The 19,486-nt window shown below is 37.2% G+C and overlaps 1 protein-coding gene and 1 long non-coding RNA gene across 5 annotated transcripts in view; one reads left to right on the top strand and one right to left on the bottom strand.

Annotated features, from left to right (window-relative positions):
- Positions 1 to 52: 52 nt before the first annotated feature.
- On the bottom strand, positions 53 to 7,279 carry hao2 (hydroxyacid oxidase 2 (long chain)). 4 transcript variants are annotated; one of them, XM_026376113.1, is made up of 8 exons: positions 7,263 to 7,279; positions 4,543 to 4,695; positions 3,551 to 3,702; positions 3,193 to 3,476; positions 1,867 to 2,088; positions 1,306 to 1,464; positions 718 to 787; positions 53 to 599 (listed from the first exon to the last, which is right to left on the bottom strand). In XM_026376113.1, the coding sequence occupies exons 2-8, from the start codon at positions 4,671 to 4,673 to the stop codon at positions 544 to 546; spliced, it is 1,074 nt and encodes a 357-aa protein (XP_026231898.1). In that variant the 5' UTR covers positions 4,674 to 4,695; positions 7,263 to 7,279; the 3' UTR covers positions 53 to 543. The 4 variants fall into 4 exon arrangements, with proteins under 4 accessions (XP_026231898.1, XP_026231899.1, XP_026231896.1 ...); XM_026376114.1 differs by lacking the exon at positions 7,263 to 7,279 and adding an exon at positions 5,111 to 5,274 and having other exon boundaries at positions 1,867 to 2,085; XM_026376111.1 differs by lacking the exon at positions 7,263 to 7,279 and adding an exon at positions 5,111 to 5,270.
- LOC113172970 overlaps positions 6,852 to 19,486 on the top strand; it is a 28,321-nt gene continuing 15,686 nt past the window's right edge. The window contains exon 1 of the long non-coding RNA XR_003299798.1: positions 6,852 to 6,965. This is a non-coding gene — a long non-coding RNA (uncharacterized LOC113172970). The remainder of the gene's footprint in view (positions 6,966 to 19,486) is intronic.

Raw genomic sequence — 19,486 nt, 5'->3', positions numbered from 1 at the left:
CATCTAACATACTCAACAATATATTATATTATTATTCAATTTAAAACCAGTTTCTTCTAAAGACATTAGAGCGATTATGTGCCTACACTTTCAGTCAGACTACTATACTTTAATTTTCCTGCATTAAAAGGTTGTCAACAAACAAACCAAAAACTTCACCTGCTAATAACAGATACAGAAAATACCAACAAATCATCACCTCAGCAGGTGTTTATTAAACCACAAACACAGGCAGCATTTCAAACCACAGTGTATGTCATCATCTGTTTCTTGGTTTCATCATAAGTGTCTCCATCTCCTCCAATCCAAAAGCAAAAACACTTTCATTTGCCTTTTCTCACTCATGCATTCTGGCATGAAGACAGTTTGGTCATTTCCAAATGATGGAAGCTGCTTGCATGTATCATGTCTTCTTGACGTGATGAAGACATGAGTATTGAAGTGAACATCTTTCATTTCATCACGATGCTGTTTCTGAGTCTTGTTCAACACTCTCTTCAGTGGGTGTCCTTATTGTCCTCAGTGCTGCCCCCTGCTGGCATGTTAAAGCTTGGAGAACTGAATGAGGTTCCTGTTGATCTCTGCCACGTTCCTGCAACCTGAATCAATTCAGACACGCTGTTGTTTTATTTGAGATACTCTACTTATTTTGGCACAAAATGTATAAACATGGCCACAGTCATGATTGTTCTAGTGACTTGATTTGACATCTCTCACCTGACAAAGCCATGGACAGACGGAACTCATCATTTAAGATTTGCAGTACTTCCCTCACTCCTTCCTCACCCTGGAAGATCACACAATGAAACATATGACTGTATAGATAAAAACAGTGAGTGCAGACACACTAATGAAAGACACAGTGCGTAAAATCTTTATGATTTCACTGAGTTCAGACAAAGAAAACATGAAAATATGTGTCAGATAGCTAAATAACTGTGAGTACTAAAATTTCAAATAAAAGTGCAAAAGGCCACATGCACACACAAAATACATCCCACATGTGGGATTTTGTAGTTTTCTGCATTAATTTGTCATAAAACATGATCTGATCTTCGTCTAAGTCAAAAGTATCAACAAATTTAATGTGCCTAAAACAATAACACAAAAAATGTTTTGATCTTTCATGTGTTTATTGAGAACAACTAGGAAAACCTCATGGTTTGGAATGGAAAAAGTATTTGAACCCTTTGAATAATGACTATAAAAAAGCTAACTGGAGTCTTGTGTTAGCCTTCCAATTTGTTTGTGGGTGTGGGCTAGAGCTACTTTGACTAACACTTCACTGTCTTATTGCCACAGTACCTTGTATGCAAGGCCCCACACTGCTGGACGGCCAATGAATACACACTTTGCTCCCAAGGCCAGTGCTTTCAGCACATCACTTCCTGTCCTGATTCCTCCGTCCAGATAGATCTCGATCCGGCCCTGCACAGTGTCCACGATCTCTGCCAGTGCATCGATCTGTTGGTAGCAAAGGTGAAGACATAAGAGGGCCAACGTACTTCAAAGGAACAGTGCACAGTCTGGTCAGTGTAGACTGGCTGTTTATACTGCAGCCAAAGTTTAACCCTAACTCTTGGCAGGAGCCTTTAATTACTGATAACTGCTGCAACAGTTTCTACTGCTAGTAATGTACACAAACTGCAGTTACTGCGCGTCACTACTACTTGTACATTTAATAGGCATACTACTAGTACCACTACTACACACAAATACTGCTCCTGCTTCTTTTTATTCTACCTTTAATACCTTTACATGTCATATTTGTTGCTACCTCACGTACACCTACATCCCATCTGGAAATATGACATCAGACACAAGATGTTTTTATAATATAATGCAAGTCATCTGGTCAGTACGTACCGAGGCTGGACCTCCATCCAGCTGTCTCCCCCCATGGTTTGACACGATGATACCCTGAACACCATGCTCCACGGCCAGCTCAGCATCCTCCTTGGTTAGGATACCCTTGATGATAACAGGCAGACGGGTGATGGACTGCAGCCAGTACACGTCCTTCCAGCTGATGGAGGGGTCTAAGGTGTTGGCTGGGATCCCATACTCCTCTGGGCCCGCAGTCTCCTGCTTATAGTGCATGTTGTACACATACAACTGTTGTAAGTGTCTACTTCACATACAAATATACTCTGAACTATTACTGTACCTTTACTAACAGACTTTTAATAATCTGATATCATATCATTGTTATCTGATGTAACAGTGCAAACATAAAAAACAGTGACTTGAATACAGCGGTTTTATTCAGTGTAAACGTGTAATATTGTATTAAAGAAGCAGTAAATGAGGCAGACTTGTTTAGTATATTGTGTTTTCTTGTTTCACATGTTTCATCTTTGTTTTGTCTTGACGGCTTTTGTTTCATTTTTGCTTTAGTTTTATCTTTGATTTGCCTCGTGTATTTTCCGTTACGTCTTTATACAGTGGCAACAAAAGTATGTGAATCTTTTGGAATTTCATGGTTTTCTGCATTAATTTGTCTTAAATTCTGATCTGATCTTTAAGTCAAGAGTTTTAACAAATATAATGTGTCTACAATAATAACACAACCTCAACCAGGTCCTTCCTGAAGCTGTAGATCAGACCTGCACTTCGTTCAGAAGGACTTTTAGCCCATTCTTCTGCAGAACTGCTTTAGCTATGTCATATTCTTTGAATGTCTCATGTGTGACTCTCTTCAAGTCATTCTATAGCATCTTCATTGGGTTGAGGTCTGGGCTCTGACTAGGCCACTCCAAAAGGCAGATTTTGTTTCTGAAGCCATTCTGTTGTGTTGGCCAAACCCTGATGCAGCAAAGCAGGCCCAAATCATGGATGTTTCCTCCACTATACTTTACAATTGGAATGATGTTTTCATGATGATATGCTGTGACCTTTTTACGCCGGATGTAGTGCTGTGTGTTCTTTCCAAATAGTTTAATATAGTTTCATCAGTCCACAAAACTGTAATTTTGCTAAGTTCAGGCGTGCAGCAATGTAATTTTTAGTAAGTAGCGACTTCCTTTGTGATGTCCTGCCATAGACGCTCTGCTAGTTTTGCTTTTTCCATTTGCAGTATGAGATTTTTAAGGTTGTTCTCAATATATATGCCTGTGCTATGTTACACATACTGTTCACATACTTTTTCTCGTCACTGTATGTTTTAGAGAGTACATTAAAAAAAATTGTTACCTGGAATACTCCATCAAAGTTCTTGACCTTGAGGTGTGGTGGCAGCTTGAACTGGTTGCGGATGTCATTGCGGCGCTTTCCGGTGTAGGGGACGTCAACAGTGAGGACCAGAGCCTTGTAGCCAAGCGCCTCTACACGGTGCACAATCTGTTCTGACAGCTTCCGGTCCCTGTACACATACAGCTGGAACCAGCGGTAACCGTTTGGTGCTGCTGCCACTATCTCCTCCACTGAGCAGGTGGAGTAAGTGCTGGTGATGTAGCAGGTGTTGAGTGCCTCAGTGGCTGTGTGGTGAAAGTTGAGAAATCATTGCTATGGTAAATGAAGATTGATAGAGAGACACAAATACCATCCTCACCTCGAGCTGTAGCCACCTCCCCTTCATGCCAGGCCAGGCAGTGAAAGGCAGTAGGTGCAATACCAACTGGGAAGCTGATTTCTGTCCCCTGCACTGTGGTCCGAGTGTCGCTCACTGACACATCCCGCAGGATCCGAGGCCTCAGACGGATCCTGAGCAATCATAACAAATAAAATGCAATGTGGCAGTTTGCGAGGAAGAAATGTTCTGAACAGCTCCCTTCAAGATATGTCTATATTTATGAAATGATATCATGCTGTTTTTGATGCACATATCAGATTTTTCTGAATAAATACAGACGCGACACTCTGACATTCAGTTTTCCCAAAACTCTCACATTCCAGGACACAGCCCAACCCATATTCGTGCAGGAGGAAAATCACTAGCCTGACCCCAAATATATCAGCATATCTTTAGTAACAGGGTTGTTGAAGATATATAGTACGAAGCATCACAGTAAGGAAAAGCAGTCTATCGCTTTTTTTTTTTAAATAAAGAATTAGGAAAGCTGAGAGGAATGTACAAGGATGCACACAAGGGAAAGGCTCTGACAAGATTAAAAAATGATGACCCTGTATGTTTGTCCCACTGATAATAATGCAACTTTCAAAACAGTTTCTTCGTCACTACAGGGGGTTGGGAAACAGTGGAGCATGAGTGCTGTGTAAAATGTAACTGTCTGTTAGTGATTATAAAGAATCACAACCACACACACACACATAGACATCTGTAACAGCAGTCCAAAGTCCACAAAAAACATTTATCTATGACATTTTTACAGGCACTGTCCTCACATGATCATCAGTTTAAACATAAACCCCAAATGGTGTGGTTGTTTTTTGTAAACGTGGTATTTTGTTTATATGGGTTTAAGCTGCACTTTTACTCTGCACAAGTTTAACAGTGACTGATTATCTGCAGCCATAAACTGAAAAGTTAAATCACATACTTGTGATGGCCTTGAATGTCTGGGTTTATTTTTTTCAGTGTACCTTTTGTAAGCCAGTAGATTGTCGTCTCTGGTGCAACATTCGTCTGCTCCAGCGGCATAGTAATCCCAGGTGGCCTTTGAGAGATGCTCCTTGGCATACTCCTCAAAATCCGTCAGGCATACCATAGCCATCTCTGCACAGCGACCTCCCTCTCTGTGTGGGTGCAGATATCACATACTGTCATTTTGATGCTTCTCAACATGTGCAACAGCATGTACAATACATGAGTAGAATAGGAAAGAGATAATCACCCATTGATAATAATTCTTCAGTATAACAAGATAAATCCTTTCACCATAGGCAAAGACACTATGAATAACTAGCTGAAAGTGCAGACCTTCAAGTTTACAAAAAACCTCCTTTCTAAATGCTAAACACTGCTGACTTTGTTAAAGATAATTAGTTATTTATTTTCTATCTTTACCACAACCCGAGAGCTCTTACATTTAGTGTCATCTGGAAACATGCATGTGAGACAAATAGCTGCAGGCACCAGTTGAAAACAAGCATTCAAAGTTCAGAATATAAAACTATCGTACATTCATGAAGTTACAGCTTCAAGACTTACCACAAATTATTGATCTGTCATAAACAAAATCCCGAACTTTCACATGCCACAGCCTCCATGAAGGACTGAAGTTGCAACATCACTGCTCAAACTGAAACTCCCCTCATATCAGCAACGTATCACGTAGTCAACAACTCACCAGTCAAGCTTCTGCACTTTGACACCTGAGCATCTAAAGTCATTCAGTTTTTCCATTTCTTTTTGGGTCTTAAACAGGTTTAGATCCTTGTGTCTGTGTCTCTCCTTATATGCACAGCGTTGCTTTCTGTCAGTCAGAATCAAACTTTCATAAAGCCACTATAAAAGCCACTGACAGTGTATGTGACCCGAGAGGGACCCCAGCTCTTATTGTGTTTACACAAGCTGGAAATGTGCTGATGGTGACTCCAACTATAGTGAGGACAAGAGGTGTCTGACACAGTGCTCTGCAGCCCAGATAGGACATACTGTAGCACATATGCAAACATATTTACATGCTGTGTGCACACAATCCTACATGCTAATATGCACATTCAGTGAATACGGTTGTTGTCACGTAACTTCTCTCAGTTGTGTGTGATGGCAGGTTAAAGTGTTACAGTGTGCAAGCCCTTAGCAACACAAGTATAAACAATTCTCATTAACCACATATTGTTTCATACAGATGCTCAATTACTCTTCACATATACCAGGTGAGGAATATTCACACTCCTATTGAACTAACAACTTAAATCATTAAGTAGAGAAGACTAAATATACATAAAATAATAATTAAATGAAGCAAATCAACAGCTTCCTTCAAAATAATCATGTCAGTTTAAAGGTGCAGTGTGAAAGACTTAGTGACATCTAGCGGTAGGGTTGAAGATTGCACTTTCTTAATTAGACCTCACCTGGCCGTCCAGGTTCCAGGTCGTAGTCTGCTACAGGATCAAGTTAAAATTTGTAAACTTACACACTGAACCTTTAATAATGAAGCTTAGTGGACATCCTATTTGTTTTGGGGGGAAATTCAAGAACCAACCCTGTATTTACACTTTAAAATTAATTTACAGTGGAGACAGGTACAACATTTGTTTTATACAACTGCCAGTAAATGTGACTATTTCCAGGCCTAAAGAAACATAAAAGTTAAATTAATAAAAAATAACAACATCCATATCTGGGATATGGGCATACAACGTTTGGTAAAGCAAAAACAAAACAAAAATAAAAACAGCAACAAAAACATTAATGTGATTACTCTAGTCTAGTTGTGAGCAGTCTGCAGCGTAACCTTTGATCTAGATGTAGTTTAGATTAATCTAGATTATTATAGATTAATTTATATTGTTATATATTAATCTATATTATTATATATTAATTTATATTATTATAGATTCATCTATATTATTATATATTAATCTAGATTATTATAGATTAATCTAGATTATTATAGATTAATTTATATTGTTATATATTAATCTATATTATTATATATTAATTTATATTATTATAGATTAATCTATATTATTATATATTAATCTATATTATTAATATTAATCTATATTATTATATATTAATTTATATTATTAATATTAATCTATATTATTAATATTAATCTATATTATTATATATTAATCTATATTATTATATATTAATCTATATTATTATATATTAATCTATATTATTATATATTAATCTATATTATTATAGATTAATCTATATTATTATATATTAATTTATATTATTATATATTAATCTGCCTTGTTGACCTGGAGATGTTAAACTAAAGATGGCGGCCCACTGGTTCTCTAGGTAGGAACCAGACAGGTTCAAAGATCTTTATCTTGACTTATCTTGATCTATGAATTTTGACAATGTCAGCAGAACAGCGGTGAGTGTTTAAACTATTTATTTTTACAAATATAGTTTGTTATCTCTGCCGAGTAGGGTTACTAACGTTAGCTGGCTAGCTACCTGTGTGACTCGAATGTATGCTAGGCTAGGTTGAGCTAATTTAAGAGGGTAAAAATGGGAAAAAGCGCTAACAGGTGAAAGACACAAACTTAGTACGGAATATACAATTAGCTACTGCAGGTAGTGGATTTAATGCGAGTGAATGACCGATGAAACGTGAATTAAACTCGACAAACACCTGACGTGAGGTGGGATTCATTAGAAAACTTTCTACCTGCAACGCTTCACCGAGTCTGAAGGAAATCCGCCGGATCAGGAAGCCGTTGTTGCCTTTAGCTAAATGAGCTAACGCTAGCGTTAGTTAGCTAAATTTGTTCTGAATAACACTCTGTTTAAAAGACAGGTTGACAGGTTATGAAACACTTTATCGCCATTAAAAGTCTTATTTTTGCCATCCGCATTACGGATGTAATTAGTTTCTAAATATTATGCAAAATGTTATACACCATACAGCTATTTAAGCTAACTCAAGCTAACGCTAACCGTTCAAACAACGTCCGCTTTCACTGTCAGTGGACCATCAACAGGTGTAAGGTGAATCTCTCAAATCACATCTAAAATCAGCCTGTGGCCCGAATACACAAAATATAAAAATATTAACTATTACATTTCAGAGTAATATAATATGTCATTTAAGAAGAAACTAATGCACTTTACTACTTTGTACCAACAGGAAATTGTGCCAATGGTCACCAGGATAACAAGTGACTTTAGACAGTTACTGCCAACATGGTGGAAAACAACAATAATAGGTAAATATAAAGTTTGTCCTAAGGTCAAATTCCTTTTGTATTTGTTTTTTGAGATGTTCCTGTCGATTCTTTATCACTGTGCACAAATATTTCTTTTTCCAGAGAGCAGCTACTCAGGAACAGTGTCACAGCACATTTAACATGTTTAATTAGCCTCCATGCTATTATTGATTAAGTGCAGTTAATTTAATCACGTTTCCGTTTGAACACACTCTTGTGTATATATATATATATATAATTAATTGTATATGTTTTCAGTATAAAATATTATAAAGCCTATACCTTATTAAAGCTAGGTAACACAATAACTGAATATGCTACATCACTAGACTGAGCTGCCTGATTAAAATGTAGTAAATTCTACAATCATCTTATAAACACAATAAACAAAAAAGTCTCAAATTTCCCTAGAAATATAAAAAATGATGGCAGTGCAGTATGGAATTGCAAGGTCCTGGACTTGTTAGTGCTGAAACAATAAGAGCACTAGTCAGACCGACAGAACGCCAGTCAAAAACAATTTAAATAAACATTAATGAATTAATTCAATCAAATATCAGTCAACCAAGTATGCAGGATGTTGAGCTGAAAAGTATGGCTCTGTTCCTACCTATACTTTAATGTGTACCCGAAAAATAAAAAGCAACTGCTGCCTTTGTGTGAAATGTATGCATATTTATTTATATACATATATCCAATGTTAATCAAAGAAGAAGGAAAAAATAAACATGCCTCATTGTACTTATTTATTAATTATAATCTAAAGATGAGTCGGTAATTTCAAAAGCAGTATAGTAGATGAGTGAATGAATAACTACATACTAAAAAAATACATATTTATTATAAATAACTTAATGTCATAACAAATTTAATCGTTTACACTTATGAAGCTTTATATCCTTGTAACTTTTTGTCCTGTCAAGACTTGACAAAATTTATAGTATAGTATTGTCTCTCCGAGTACACAGACAATTAATAAAATTAAAACAGTCGACAGACACTTTACTCACCGATTACAAATGTTCATTCTTTCTCAACAGAACTTCTTCCCTTCTGATAGACTCATAACCTTCAAACAGAAAGCACAGGCGTTACAATTATAGTAGATGACAATAATAAAACTGCTACTGCTAATACTACTAGTACTGATGGTACTATTACCACTTCGACTACCACAGCTAATGCCTGTGCTTCCAATAGTATCACAGATACTGGTGGTGGCTTCTAATCATAGTACTACTACACTACAGTACAGTACTCAGAAATGGTGACAGTACTGTAATATACTGCAAATTATGCTACAGTTATAGTTTTGCTACTACTACTTACTTTTACTAGAGATATCAATACTACTGGTATTACAAATACTACTAAGTTAAAGAATGTTAAATAACCATAATTTCTTGTTGCAAAGCTAAAACAAATTTCAAACATTTACTGTAGATTTATTTCAGCCCCTGGCTTTTAATGTATTATTATTTTTATTATTATTATACTATTCTATTTTCTCAATTTTAACTTGGAAAGATCTCAGCACAAATCCTGCTCTCAAAGTTTTCAACTATGAACACTTGAGGGCAGTGCAATACTAAATAAATGAATGTTCTAATCATAAAGCTCCATTCAAAATCTGTAAAGCAGGCAAACGCAAGTAAACTTTAATTTAAAGCATGAATGTCAGAATAGCTCACTACACATTCAGTGTCTCTATAGAAAAACTATAAATAACGTCTGGTGTAACACCTGTGACACTAGTAAACACAATGTCACACTCACTCTCTCTAGGTGCAGCACTATACAAGGTGCTTTCTGAACTCTGTTAACTTAGGTTAAACCTAAAGCAATATTTAAAGCCTTCATTTTACAATTTTATTTGATTTTGATATGTTTAATTATTTAATATGTTTGTGAGTTCTTGAAAATGGAACCATTATAAAAGTGTGTGTGTGTCTGTGTGTGTATATATAATATAAAAAGATTAATTTGTTGTATTTTTTCGCTCCTATATATTTAATGTAAATGTCTTCTGCAAACAAAATAAAATATACTAAAATATTATATTTATTTTACCACAAGCTGGTACAGCTAATTTAGAACTCCTTTTACTGGGATTTCTGTCCTTTTTTGAGTTTATTTTTCTCAGTGTGGCTGGATGTGTGATAAACCTGAGCCTCCGTCCTGTGTAGGCTGTGAAATGTGACCCACTGAATGGCTGCTGGGAGCACATTGTCCAGGTGAATTTCTAGAATACCTTGTGTTTGGTATTAACTGTACAATACTAAACAAGGTGAAGATTTAACCTGCTTCTTTTATGGATAATTTGTTTATGTATCAGAGGCCTGCTCATGTTTCACTGGCTACGAGTGCTGCTCATCACCAGTAGATAAACATACCCTGTCACTCTGATGTTTTTAATCGGTCTCGTGAAAAGCACTGGGTGTCTACGTTTTGGTACAAGATAAACAACTGTAAGTAGAATCCAGTGAAAGTGGAAATAAATACAGCCAGTGAAGTGGATAAAATAAGTGGCTTACCTTAACCTGAGCTCTTTGGCCAGCCTACAGTAGGTGTTGGTTCCCCTCTCATGTGACAGGGTCCCCCACCACAGTGTCATGCTCCTCCCACACCAGCTAAGCCTCTCGTCAGCACTCTGAGCCCCGGCCTCTCTTTTGTGCCAAAAAACACCAAAAGCTCGCTCAGGTCAGTTGTTTGTAGGAGCAATAAACCCTTTACTTCCTAACATTCATCTTTCCTCCCTCCCATATTCTTCCAGCTTACCTCATTCCTAGTCTTGCTTCATCTGTCCTTACTTCCTATTTTTGTCCCTCATCTGCTCCCATAGAACTTTTCGTGTGAATTATGTTCACATTTTAATTGTTGTGTTAAGGAGTCTAAAGAGATATGGAAACAAGAAACATTAATTTTTCATATAACTCATGTGAAAAACAAAATGAGAAGCAAAACAAATATCCACAGACAACATAAATGCAGTAAAATTATTATTATTATTATATATAAAATTAAAATAACCAGGAGAATTTAAGGAATTCAATATTGACTGAAGAAAATCCAGTCCATTAGTGCTTTTAGTAAATGTATTCCTCCCAGTGTTAGTATTTAAAGATAGTTATTGGATTGTGTATTGTAGAAGATTTAAATGGGGAAAGAAGGTGAGTTAATTTTTGAGGTGAACAGTAAGCCTTTATACATAAATACCAACGGATGACATAAGGGCCATCTGACTTCAGCTGCTGAAGTAATGATGGAGCAGTGTGACAGTATCTCCATAATTTGATACAACTCCAATTAGCTAAAAGTATGTAAGAGACAAAGGCTGGGACAAAACTAAACAAAAACTTTGTGTGGTGCCAGGGCTTTTTTTCTGGAAATGTCAAGCAGAGTGCGGACTTTGACAGGTGTTTTGAGGGTCTTTACATATAAAACACAGATGTCCCAACCTTTGATATCATGAGCTTGTTATGTTAAGGGTCTCACCCATACAGTAAGTGATGGATGGATGGCAGGATGTGAGAGAAAATAATATGAATGCCATAGTGTCTTAGCTCACCGCGGACGAAACCAAACGCCTCGAGTAGTTGTTCAAGCATTTTAAAACAGCAGTGGAGCGCAGTGATGTTAAATTAGATTCTCTCGCTCTCATTTCATTACGGCCTTTGAATTGAATTTACTTCTTTGTAAATGTAATATCTTATGTAACAAAACCTGGCTTTTTCGGAGATGTGTGTCTTTCTGTATGTGTCTCTGAATTTATGTTTTATTTTTGGCTTCAACACAAAAAGGCTGTGAAGGTGGAGCCAAGGGCTAAATCTGACGAGTTGGACCTCCATGGGGAGGTGCGGGTGTTACCTGCAACGAGAGGAGGTGCAAATTGTGTTAATCCACAGCTGGCCTTGATGCCTAATACCACAGAGTTAGATCTGGCTCCAGGGCCGCTGTATTGGAGGTACTGGACATTCAGCTGAGTAGAAAACCTCTTCCACATGCTGGCTGAGGCTCTGCCCTGAGGCTGTGGCCCAGCATGCCGCGGCACATGTGTGTTGAATTGTCAAGGTGTTATCGTGCCCTGGCAAGGATTCTAGCCCCTCCACTTCTGTCTCTCCCAGGTTTATTGTCAGACTAAATACAGCCAAGTCCACAGATATGGGTCACAAATCCATGCAGCATGGACTTGGCAGCACATCCTAACTGATGGCTGCCCATCAAGGTTTTAATTTTTGCACAAAGGCCAGAGAGGGAAGTGCATATTTTTGTACTTTATTGCTATTTTATCCGAGGAGAAAAAATCTAAGGAATGTTTGAATTGCCTGCTGTGGGTGTTGCATGTTTTCTGCTTTCTCACACAAGTTGGGACAAAGGATCATTTAATTAGCACAATGATTGAAAGAGATAAAGAACAAAGAGGTTGTATTCTTCTTTTTTTTAATTACATTTTTTTAATGGCAGGAAAAAAACAGTGTTGCAATGAAAATACATTACCAGCTGTGACTGTTTTTTTTTTAACTTCATTTGTCCCTTCTCAGAAAAAAGAATTATTTATTCTCCATAAATAACATTTACTTGACTTGAATTGTTAAAAATGCAAAAAAATATTTTACTCAATTAGTGATGGCTAATTAAAACAACTGAAAGAAAACAAGATAAATATGCAAGCCTATTCAGAGATTCAATGGATGAGAAAATAGTCATGGATCATATAAAACTGTTATTGTTTACAGTTAGATATTTCTTCTTACAGTATCAAAATATTCAAGCCACTGAATATAATAAATAAATTAATTTTACTACAGTTGCACAGCTGTAAAAATGATGTATTTTGAATTATTTTCATGTGTTCATCACGGTTTGTTACTTGAAGCATTAAAACAAAGCATTTCTCGTAAACATCTGTTAAGTCACAACTGGCTTTCAAACTATATGATTATAATTGAATAATTCACATCAGTTAGTGATACTGTTTTTTTCTTGGAATTAACATGAAAAAGTCTTGGGTGAATTTGTATTGCAATTAGCGTGAATATTATTAAGCCATTTTGCCTGAAGTCAAATTAAGTAATTCAACATCTTTAAATGAAAATACACATTAACAGTATTTTATTCAGTATTTTTAAGTTATGAATAAGAATTGAAGACTGGTAGAGGGTTTTAGTTGAGGAGTACAGTGCTTAAAAATAGTCCAAGTAGATGTTTTTAAAGCTATAATTATATGTTAATTGTAGTTCTGTCATCTTTATTGTTTTTCTAGAGGCTTGGAAAGGCTCTCTAGTTTTTGGGAGTGTGTAGTTGCAGTATGTCCATGTCAGTGGAAAGCATTGTTTATTGTGCCAAAGCAAAGTTAAAGGAGTGAACACATCAGTGGCTGTAAACGTCATGTAGCGGCTGAGTGATGGATGTTCAGAGTATTTGATGTCTGGGAGAGATCTGAGCGTAACTCACACACTGCAGTCACGCCATTTCAGACTCTTATGATTCAATCCATACATACAGGGGACGATTTGCTCATGTCTACTGCGGGCCCATGGTTTATATTATTTGTGCACAGTTTTTCCCCCTATATAAGCAACGTGCATGTTGTAATATGTGTGAAGGATGCATTCTGCCCTCAAGTGATCCTGAAGCTAACACAACTCAACTGTGCTGACCTTCTCTGAGTGCATTAGGGCATTAACGTTCACTTGGAGTTTTCATGCTGCACGTACATGCATTTTCTCCTTTATGTAGTGTTTTTTTTCTTTCTGTGTGTTTTGTCCAAATTAATTATGTAAAAGAAACTACTAATCTAAATGTATGCTTCATGCATAGGTGTAAAAACCTTAATGAGTTCAGGCCATTGTTTTCCAAGAGAGATGTATTTAGTCATTATAGGAAGTCAAAGCACTTGCTGAAAACTAAGTGAGGAGCTCAGTGTAGTAAGAGGAGACATTTAACTTATTTCAATCAACTTCTATTTAATTTTCATCTTGATGACAAGTTGGTCCTCTTTAATCATGACTGGAAACTCAACTCTGACACAAGTAATTATATCACAATATTTGCTTAAATGTAGACTATGCAACTTAAGCTAGCAGTAGTTTCAGATTAAAATCTATTCTTCTCCGTCCAGACCTCTTAGCTATGTTTTTTTATTGTCTGCTATGCTCCGCCATGCTCTGCACGCCCTTTGAGGTAGGAATCATTATCAAATTACAGTTAAGAATTAACTGCAAAATGTAATAATAATAATAATAATAATAATAAAGCCGAAATAGGTGACATTCTCTGATTGGTTAGAAAGGCAAACCTCACTCATAAACTTCTAAGAGTAAATATCTCTGCACTGTACTTTTAATAATAACTGTGATTTTTTTAATCTACCTTACCTTAATGACCATCGTTTGACTTGTTTGTACTAGTGCTAAAATTGGGTGCCTACTTGTCTATCAGCCCTTAAATCACAGCATTAAAACAATAATCTGTTGTGCAGTTCTGTGGGGTATCACATACTAATCTTAAATAAGGCACTACATCAGGTTTGGTTATGTGGTTTTAATTTTTATAGGAGCAGAGTTTTGACTGACATCAAGTTTGGAAATATCCCGTTATGGAAAAAAATCAGGACAGTGTGATGTTCTTTAAATATTTGCAGCCTATACCTATGTTGTTACAGTTTACTATCCACTCTTGTTAACAACAAATTATATCTGGTTAGTCATCTGCTGCTAATCTGTATGGTGCATCAAGACCTACAGAGATTCCCTGACTGAAAGTGTGTGTGTGTCCACCACAGCCACAGCTGGTTGTATTGAGGAGCCCCTGTTCTTTAGAGCTTTGCTTTACTCACAGCAATTATAGATGAAAATAAAAACTCATTATAGACCTCCTGGAAACCTTAGTGATATATATTATTTTTGTTCACTCAATCAGTCTCTTGTGTAGCAAGTCTTTTGTTTTGACCTCAAACTCTTATACACACTTTATTTCTATTTAGCAGAACTCTGTATGCTAATCTTCTATTCAGAGCATAAGATCTGCAATGAGAATATGTTCAAATGAGAATATTTCCTGCTTTCCATTAGCAGTGTACAGTGAAGGATACAGTAAGACACGAAATCAGTGCTGAAAATACCCCATGTGATCATTTGGTTTGGGGTGTTTGCAGTTTGGGTACAGATGAGGAAAAGTGACTGCCAGCAGCTCGAGTCTGTCAGCTTCAGAGGCTGTTGCCATGTATGCAGTTGTTTCTTTGTCTTTCAGCAAAACGCTTTGCAGAACAATCATTTATTTTCTCAAAGAAATTAAAAAATCCTTGAAGTCTGGTGGGGCAAGAGCTCAACTTGTCTAATAACCATCTTGAAACTTTGTGTCCTCATGCCTGGCTGTGTGAACCCTTTTACTGGGGTGAATAATTGCCTCAGGGACACAAAGACTTCATAAAAAAGACGCATAAAAAAAACATATAAAACTCATGGTGTGCAGCTTTTCTACTTCATAATATGTAATAAATACTCTGGAATGATTCTTTCTGATCATTGAAAATCCACCAAGCTTTGATTTATTGGCCTTATGAAAAAAGAATGGGATAACAGTGCTCTCAAGCCTGCCGTCTTCACCGCTTTCTCTTCTTTCTTCCACATTTTCTCATCTTTCCTGCTCATCGTTTGAAGATTTTTCATGTGTTCTCTGAGAGTCATTTGGAAAGTTTCATGTCCAATCAGTCACTGCTGAAATGTGAATCCACTGCGACATTTTCTCTAATCAGCTCTCTCCAAGACTCCCCAACTATTTCTCTGAAATTATGCAAATATTGTGGCCAATTAGAATCAAACCAAACTCCTTACTCATCCCTGCTTCTTTTCTTTTGTTTGCTTCTTGAGGGAAGACAGACGGCACAGCCAGTGCGTTGTACAGGGCAGGCACAGCAAGCTGCTGCATTGCCAGCATTCAGATTGCTTGTTCTTGTTTACATTTGATAATTGTGTAGAGCTTCTGACCCTCATTACATCTCTTGACTGCAAACTGGTTGGTGGGAAGTAGAAAGCAGGTATGCTCATTCGTGGACGACATGTACTATATACTGTATGTATACACCCATGGCAACCTACTCACTCACATTTGGCTGGATAAGTAGTTTATTCTGGCTGAGCTTTTTCAGTATCTCAGTTTAAAATTCACCACTGCCAGAGATTTAGATTTTGATACAGAAGTCTAACGTTTTTACTGTCTACCTCAGGGGTTTAACAGATGAAACCTCCACTTCATATTCTTTCATATATCTAAGCAAGGCTCACAGAACTGTCTATCATTCAAGATCTGGTTTGTTTCAGAAGTATTACAGCACTGTGCTTGGCTTTGTTCTGCAAGTCCAAGATTCAAACTGGATGTGACAGGAATAAAGTTATTTAGACGGAAAATTGGATTGCTTTTGAAAACAGTGTATTAAATCACAAATCCCTTTTGTGAAAAATTTAGTAGTAAAACATTTGTTGTAGTTCTTTTAAACAGAGTTAAACCTTCCCAGGCAGCTCATGGTTTTGTAGCACAGTGAGCAGTATAGTGTCAACTTAAAGTCCTATGGTCTTCTAATACTGCTGAACATTACAAGTGCAAGCACCACTTCAGAAACATGGGTGACACTAAAACAATGACACAAATAAGAAAAAACTGAGAAGAATCTTGCTGAAATCTGATCTTTTTATTCCCTTAAATTTCTCTGTCAGTTGAATTTTTTGGCAGGTTGAGATATTATTTCGACCCAAGTTTGAATTGTATAGATTATTTGTTTTTTAATTTGAACTGTTCTCATTATCAGTGATACACTTTACTTCCAAGACGCCATCACTTTGGGAGTATTAGTTCCAGCAGAGTGCTATGCACATCTATTAAAAACCCACACTAAAGTACTTTAATGCTGTGACTAATTATCCGTTAATGTAAAGGCAAAAACCAAATTAACAACACAGCTGTGGTGCATAATCCTTTTCTTGCGGAACACCATTAGGCTACTTTGGAAACATTACACTGAGTTAATTCAGCGGGAAGAAAAAAACATTTTGGTCAAATGTGTCCTCTCCATTACAGAAGTGATGGAGGAGTAACATGCCTCATTTAGAAGAATCGTGTTAGGGTTTGGAGGAATGAGTCAAAACTGGTGAAAGCCACAATGAGACTGTAACATGAACACTAACATTTAATGTAAGAACAATAGAGGCAACATGTAATGTACTAGAATGAGAAACAACAGTTCAAATTTGAAAATCGCATACCCTTTGTGTGTTTCTGTAAATGTCAGAAGGTATTCATCTACATGCTGGTCTGTGGCTTTGACAAACGGGTATGCAACACTAAACTGTCACAGGTTGGACACAATAGATGAAAATCAGACACCTGATTTGTGACAGCTGCATGTTAACAAAATAAAAAAGAAAGCCCTGACCATTACTCAGAGCCCATAATCCAAAGACAACTGGAAAAGTATATTTAGCTCAAAGAGCAGAGTGGGAAGTAAATATTTTTACTGAATTTTTCCATTTAATGTTATGCAGCAGATGTGCCCAGAGGCGGCATGGAAATCACTTTACTGTCACCGCCAATATGAAAGCAGTGAGAGACAATAGCAGACTTTTAAGTTAGTATGGAGGAGGTTAAATGTTAAATGTGTTTTACTGGGATGCTCATATGTAGGAACCCAAGACTCTTCATCCCAAAATATCTGGTTTTACAGCAAAAAGACTACAGTTGTTTTTGTCAAATCTGGATTTGTATGGTTTGGCAAAGGCAACTGAAAATTTGCTAAGCATTACAGACAATATGCTGAACTCTAATTTTCTTACCCTGATGAAAACTGGACAAATTGCGGGCTTTTCTCAGGACCAGTTGGCTTTAGAAGGGTGTACGTGTGCATGCATGTGTTTCTGTGTGTAAGCAAGCATGTGAACATGAGTCAGACAAAAGGTCTCTGAATCGCCCCTCTGGCCAACCCAAAATGTTGTCAGTCATCTCCTCTTATAATCACAAAAAGATCAGAGCTCACATGCCCACATACTCAAACTACTGTACACCCACCTCACCACAGGCTTTGGAACCTTCTCTGAAGCCGGACGTCTCACTCTCACCCAAAAAATATAACCAGGGTTACCGTCACAAAATACATATTTTACATTAGTTTTAAACCTTTTCTGTTTAATTTAACAAATCCACAAATAAGCACAAGTCTGTTTTTAAGTTTGTGTGTGTTACTTAGAAAGATGAAGTGAGATGTTGTGTTGTGTTCTGCTTGTCTTAAATCTGGGGTGTTTCATTTCAGTGCTGTTTCTACACTGCAAAAAAAAAAAAAAAATCTAAGTATTCATTTTTGGAAGCCCTGTAATATAAAACAGAGAGCTGCAATCTTCCTGAATTAGAAAAAACAAACAAATCCTATTTGAAATGCTTAACGACTCGCTGTATTTTCTTCTGAAATTATCTGATGGAATCTTCCTGCTTATACAGAATATAAAAGTCCTATAACAGGTAAAAATGTTCTAAAATGGACTGGACTTGTCTCATTTTGTTGGCATAAAATAATATGTATGGTTTCAATATGAGTCTGAATCTCTTGTTCTTCTTTTGGAGTGTCTGGAAAACAAACCAGGACCAGTCTTGACTATAAAACTCAGCTCCAGAGCCAGCGCTACAACTCTGTGGGAACCAACAACTCCTAGAGCGAAAATGAGATGAAGAAAATAAAGGGGCCACTTTGCCACGTCGTCCCCAGAAGACTTTGTATCCAGTGAAGCACATGACACATTACATCCATTTTATTTCACTCTAGGTTTACTCTAATTATATTCTTATTATCATTCTACACTGAGATTAAATTCAAAACAAAATGGTACTAAGGACAAAATATTTAATTATACTGGGTCGGTGGGTGGCGGCACATTTACACTCTACATAATTTTTACTCTTCCCTCCTTCCTTTTCATAAAAAAATGTATGTTTGATAACAAACATGAAAAAAGAAACACCTCTGTGACCAGATGCACTCAGATCTCAGGCTGTGAAATACTTTTCAGGAGGAGATAGAAAGCGAGAACAGGATGGTGTTGACAGATTTATGTGCTCACAAGGGATTTTGTAGACTTCTCTCCTTCTGCACTGCATTCTACTCTTGTACCTGCAACGTGGCCACATGCGTTTCCACCTGCCATTTACAGTAGGATGCCCCCATCTGCCCACCCGGTGTCTCCACTGACAGATGAGGACAAAGATCCTGCAGAGAACTAGGCTTTGCACATGGCATCATGTTGACCAAGCTGTCACCAGGCTTTAGGGGATGTAGAAATGATGGAGAGTTTAAGCGTACTATGTGCTCGGCCCTATGTACATGTATATGTGTGTGGGTGTGGGTGTGTATAGACACTGCAGAAACACAGGAGGCGCCTAGACCTGTTTCCAGTTAAAAGCAGAAGCCCCCACAACAAAGGTTCTGTCGTAACAAGGAGAATATCATTTTTCTTTGGCCTCTGTGATCTGCCATTCTTACGTTTCACTTTCAAAGCTCTGCTTGCTGGCAGAAGTCCTCTGCTCTGTATCTCTGATGGAAAGACGGAACACTGCCCGCCGCCTCTCCTCACCTCCCTCCAAACCCCCCTGAAAAAAGAGAGCGAAAGAGAAGAGAATGGTGGGGGGAGGAAGTCCCAGTGCCCAT

The sequence above is a fragment of the Anabas testudineus genome, chromosome 21 (genome assembly GCF_900324465.2).
Source record: "Anabas testudineus chromosome 21, fAnaTes1.2, whole genome shotgun sequence".
Taxonomy (NCBI): Eukaryota; Metazoa; Chordata; class Actinopteri; order Anabantiformes; family Anabantidae; genus Anabas; species Anabas testudineus.
This window is presented reverse-complemented; position numbering and strand designations above follow the sequence as displayed.

Bases quoted from the DNA above. Each gene is read 5' to 3' on its own strand.
- hao2 (XM_026376113.1), bottom strand. From the start codon at position 4,673: ATGGCTATGGTATGCCTGACGGATTTTGAGGAGTATGCCAAGGAGCAT. The intron at 3,703-4,542 runs GTACACTGAAAA...ATGATTGCTCAG, and splicing joins AATCTACTGGCTTACAAAAG to GATCCGTCTGAGGCCTCGGA. The intron at 3,477-3,550 runs GTGAGGATGGTA...TTCACCACACAG, and splicing joins GGAGGTGGCTACAGCTCGAG to CCACTGAGGCACTCAACACC.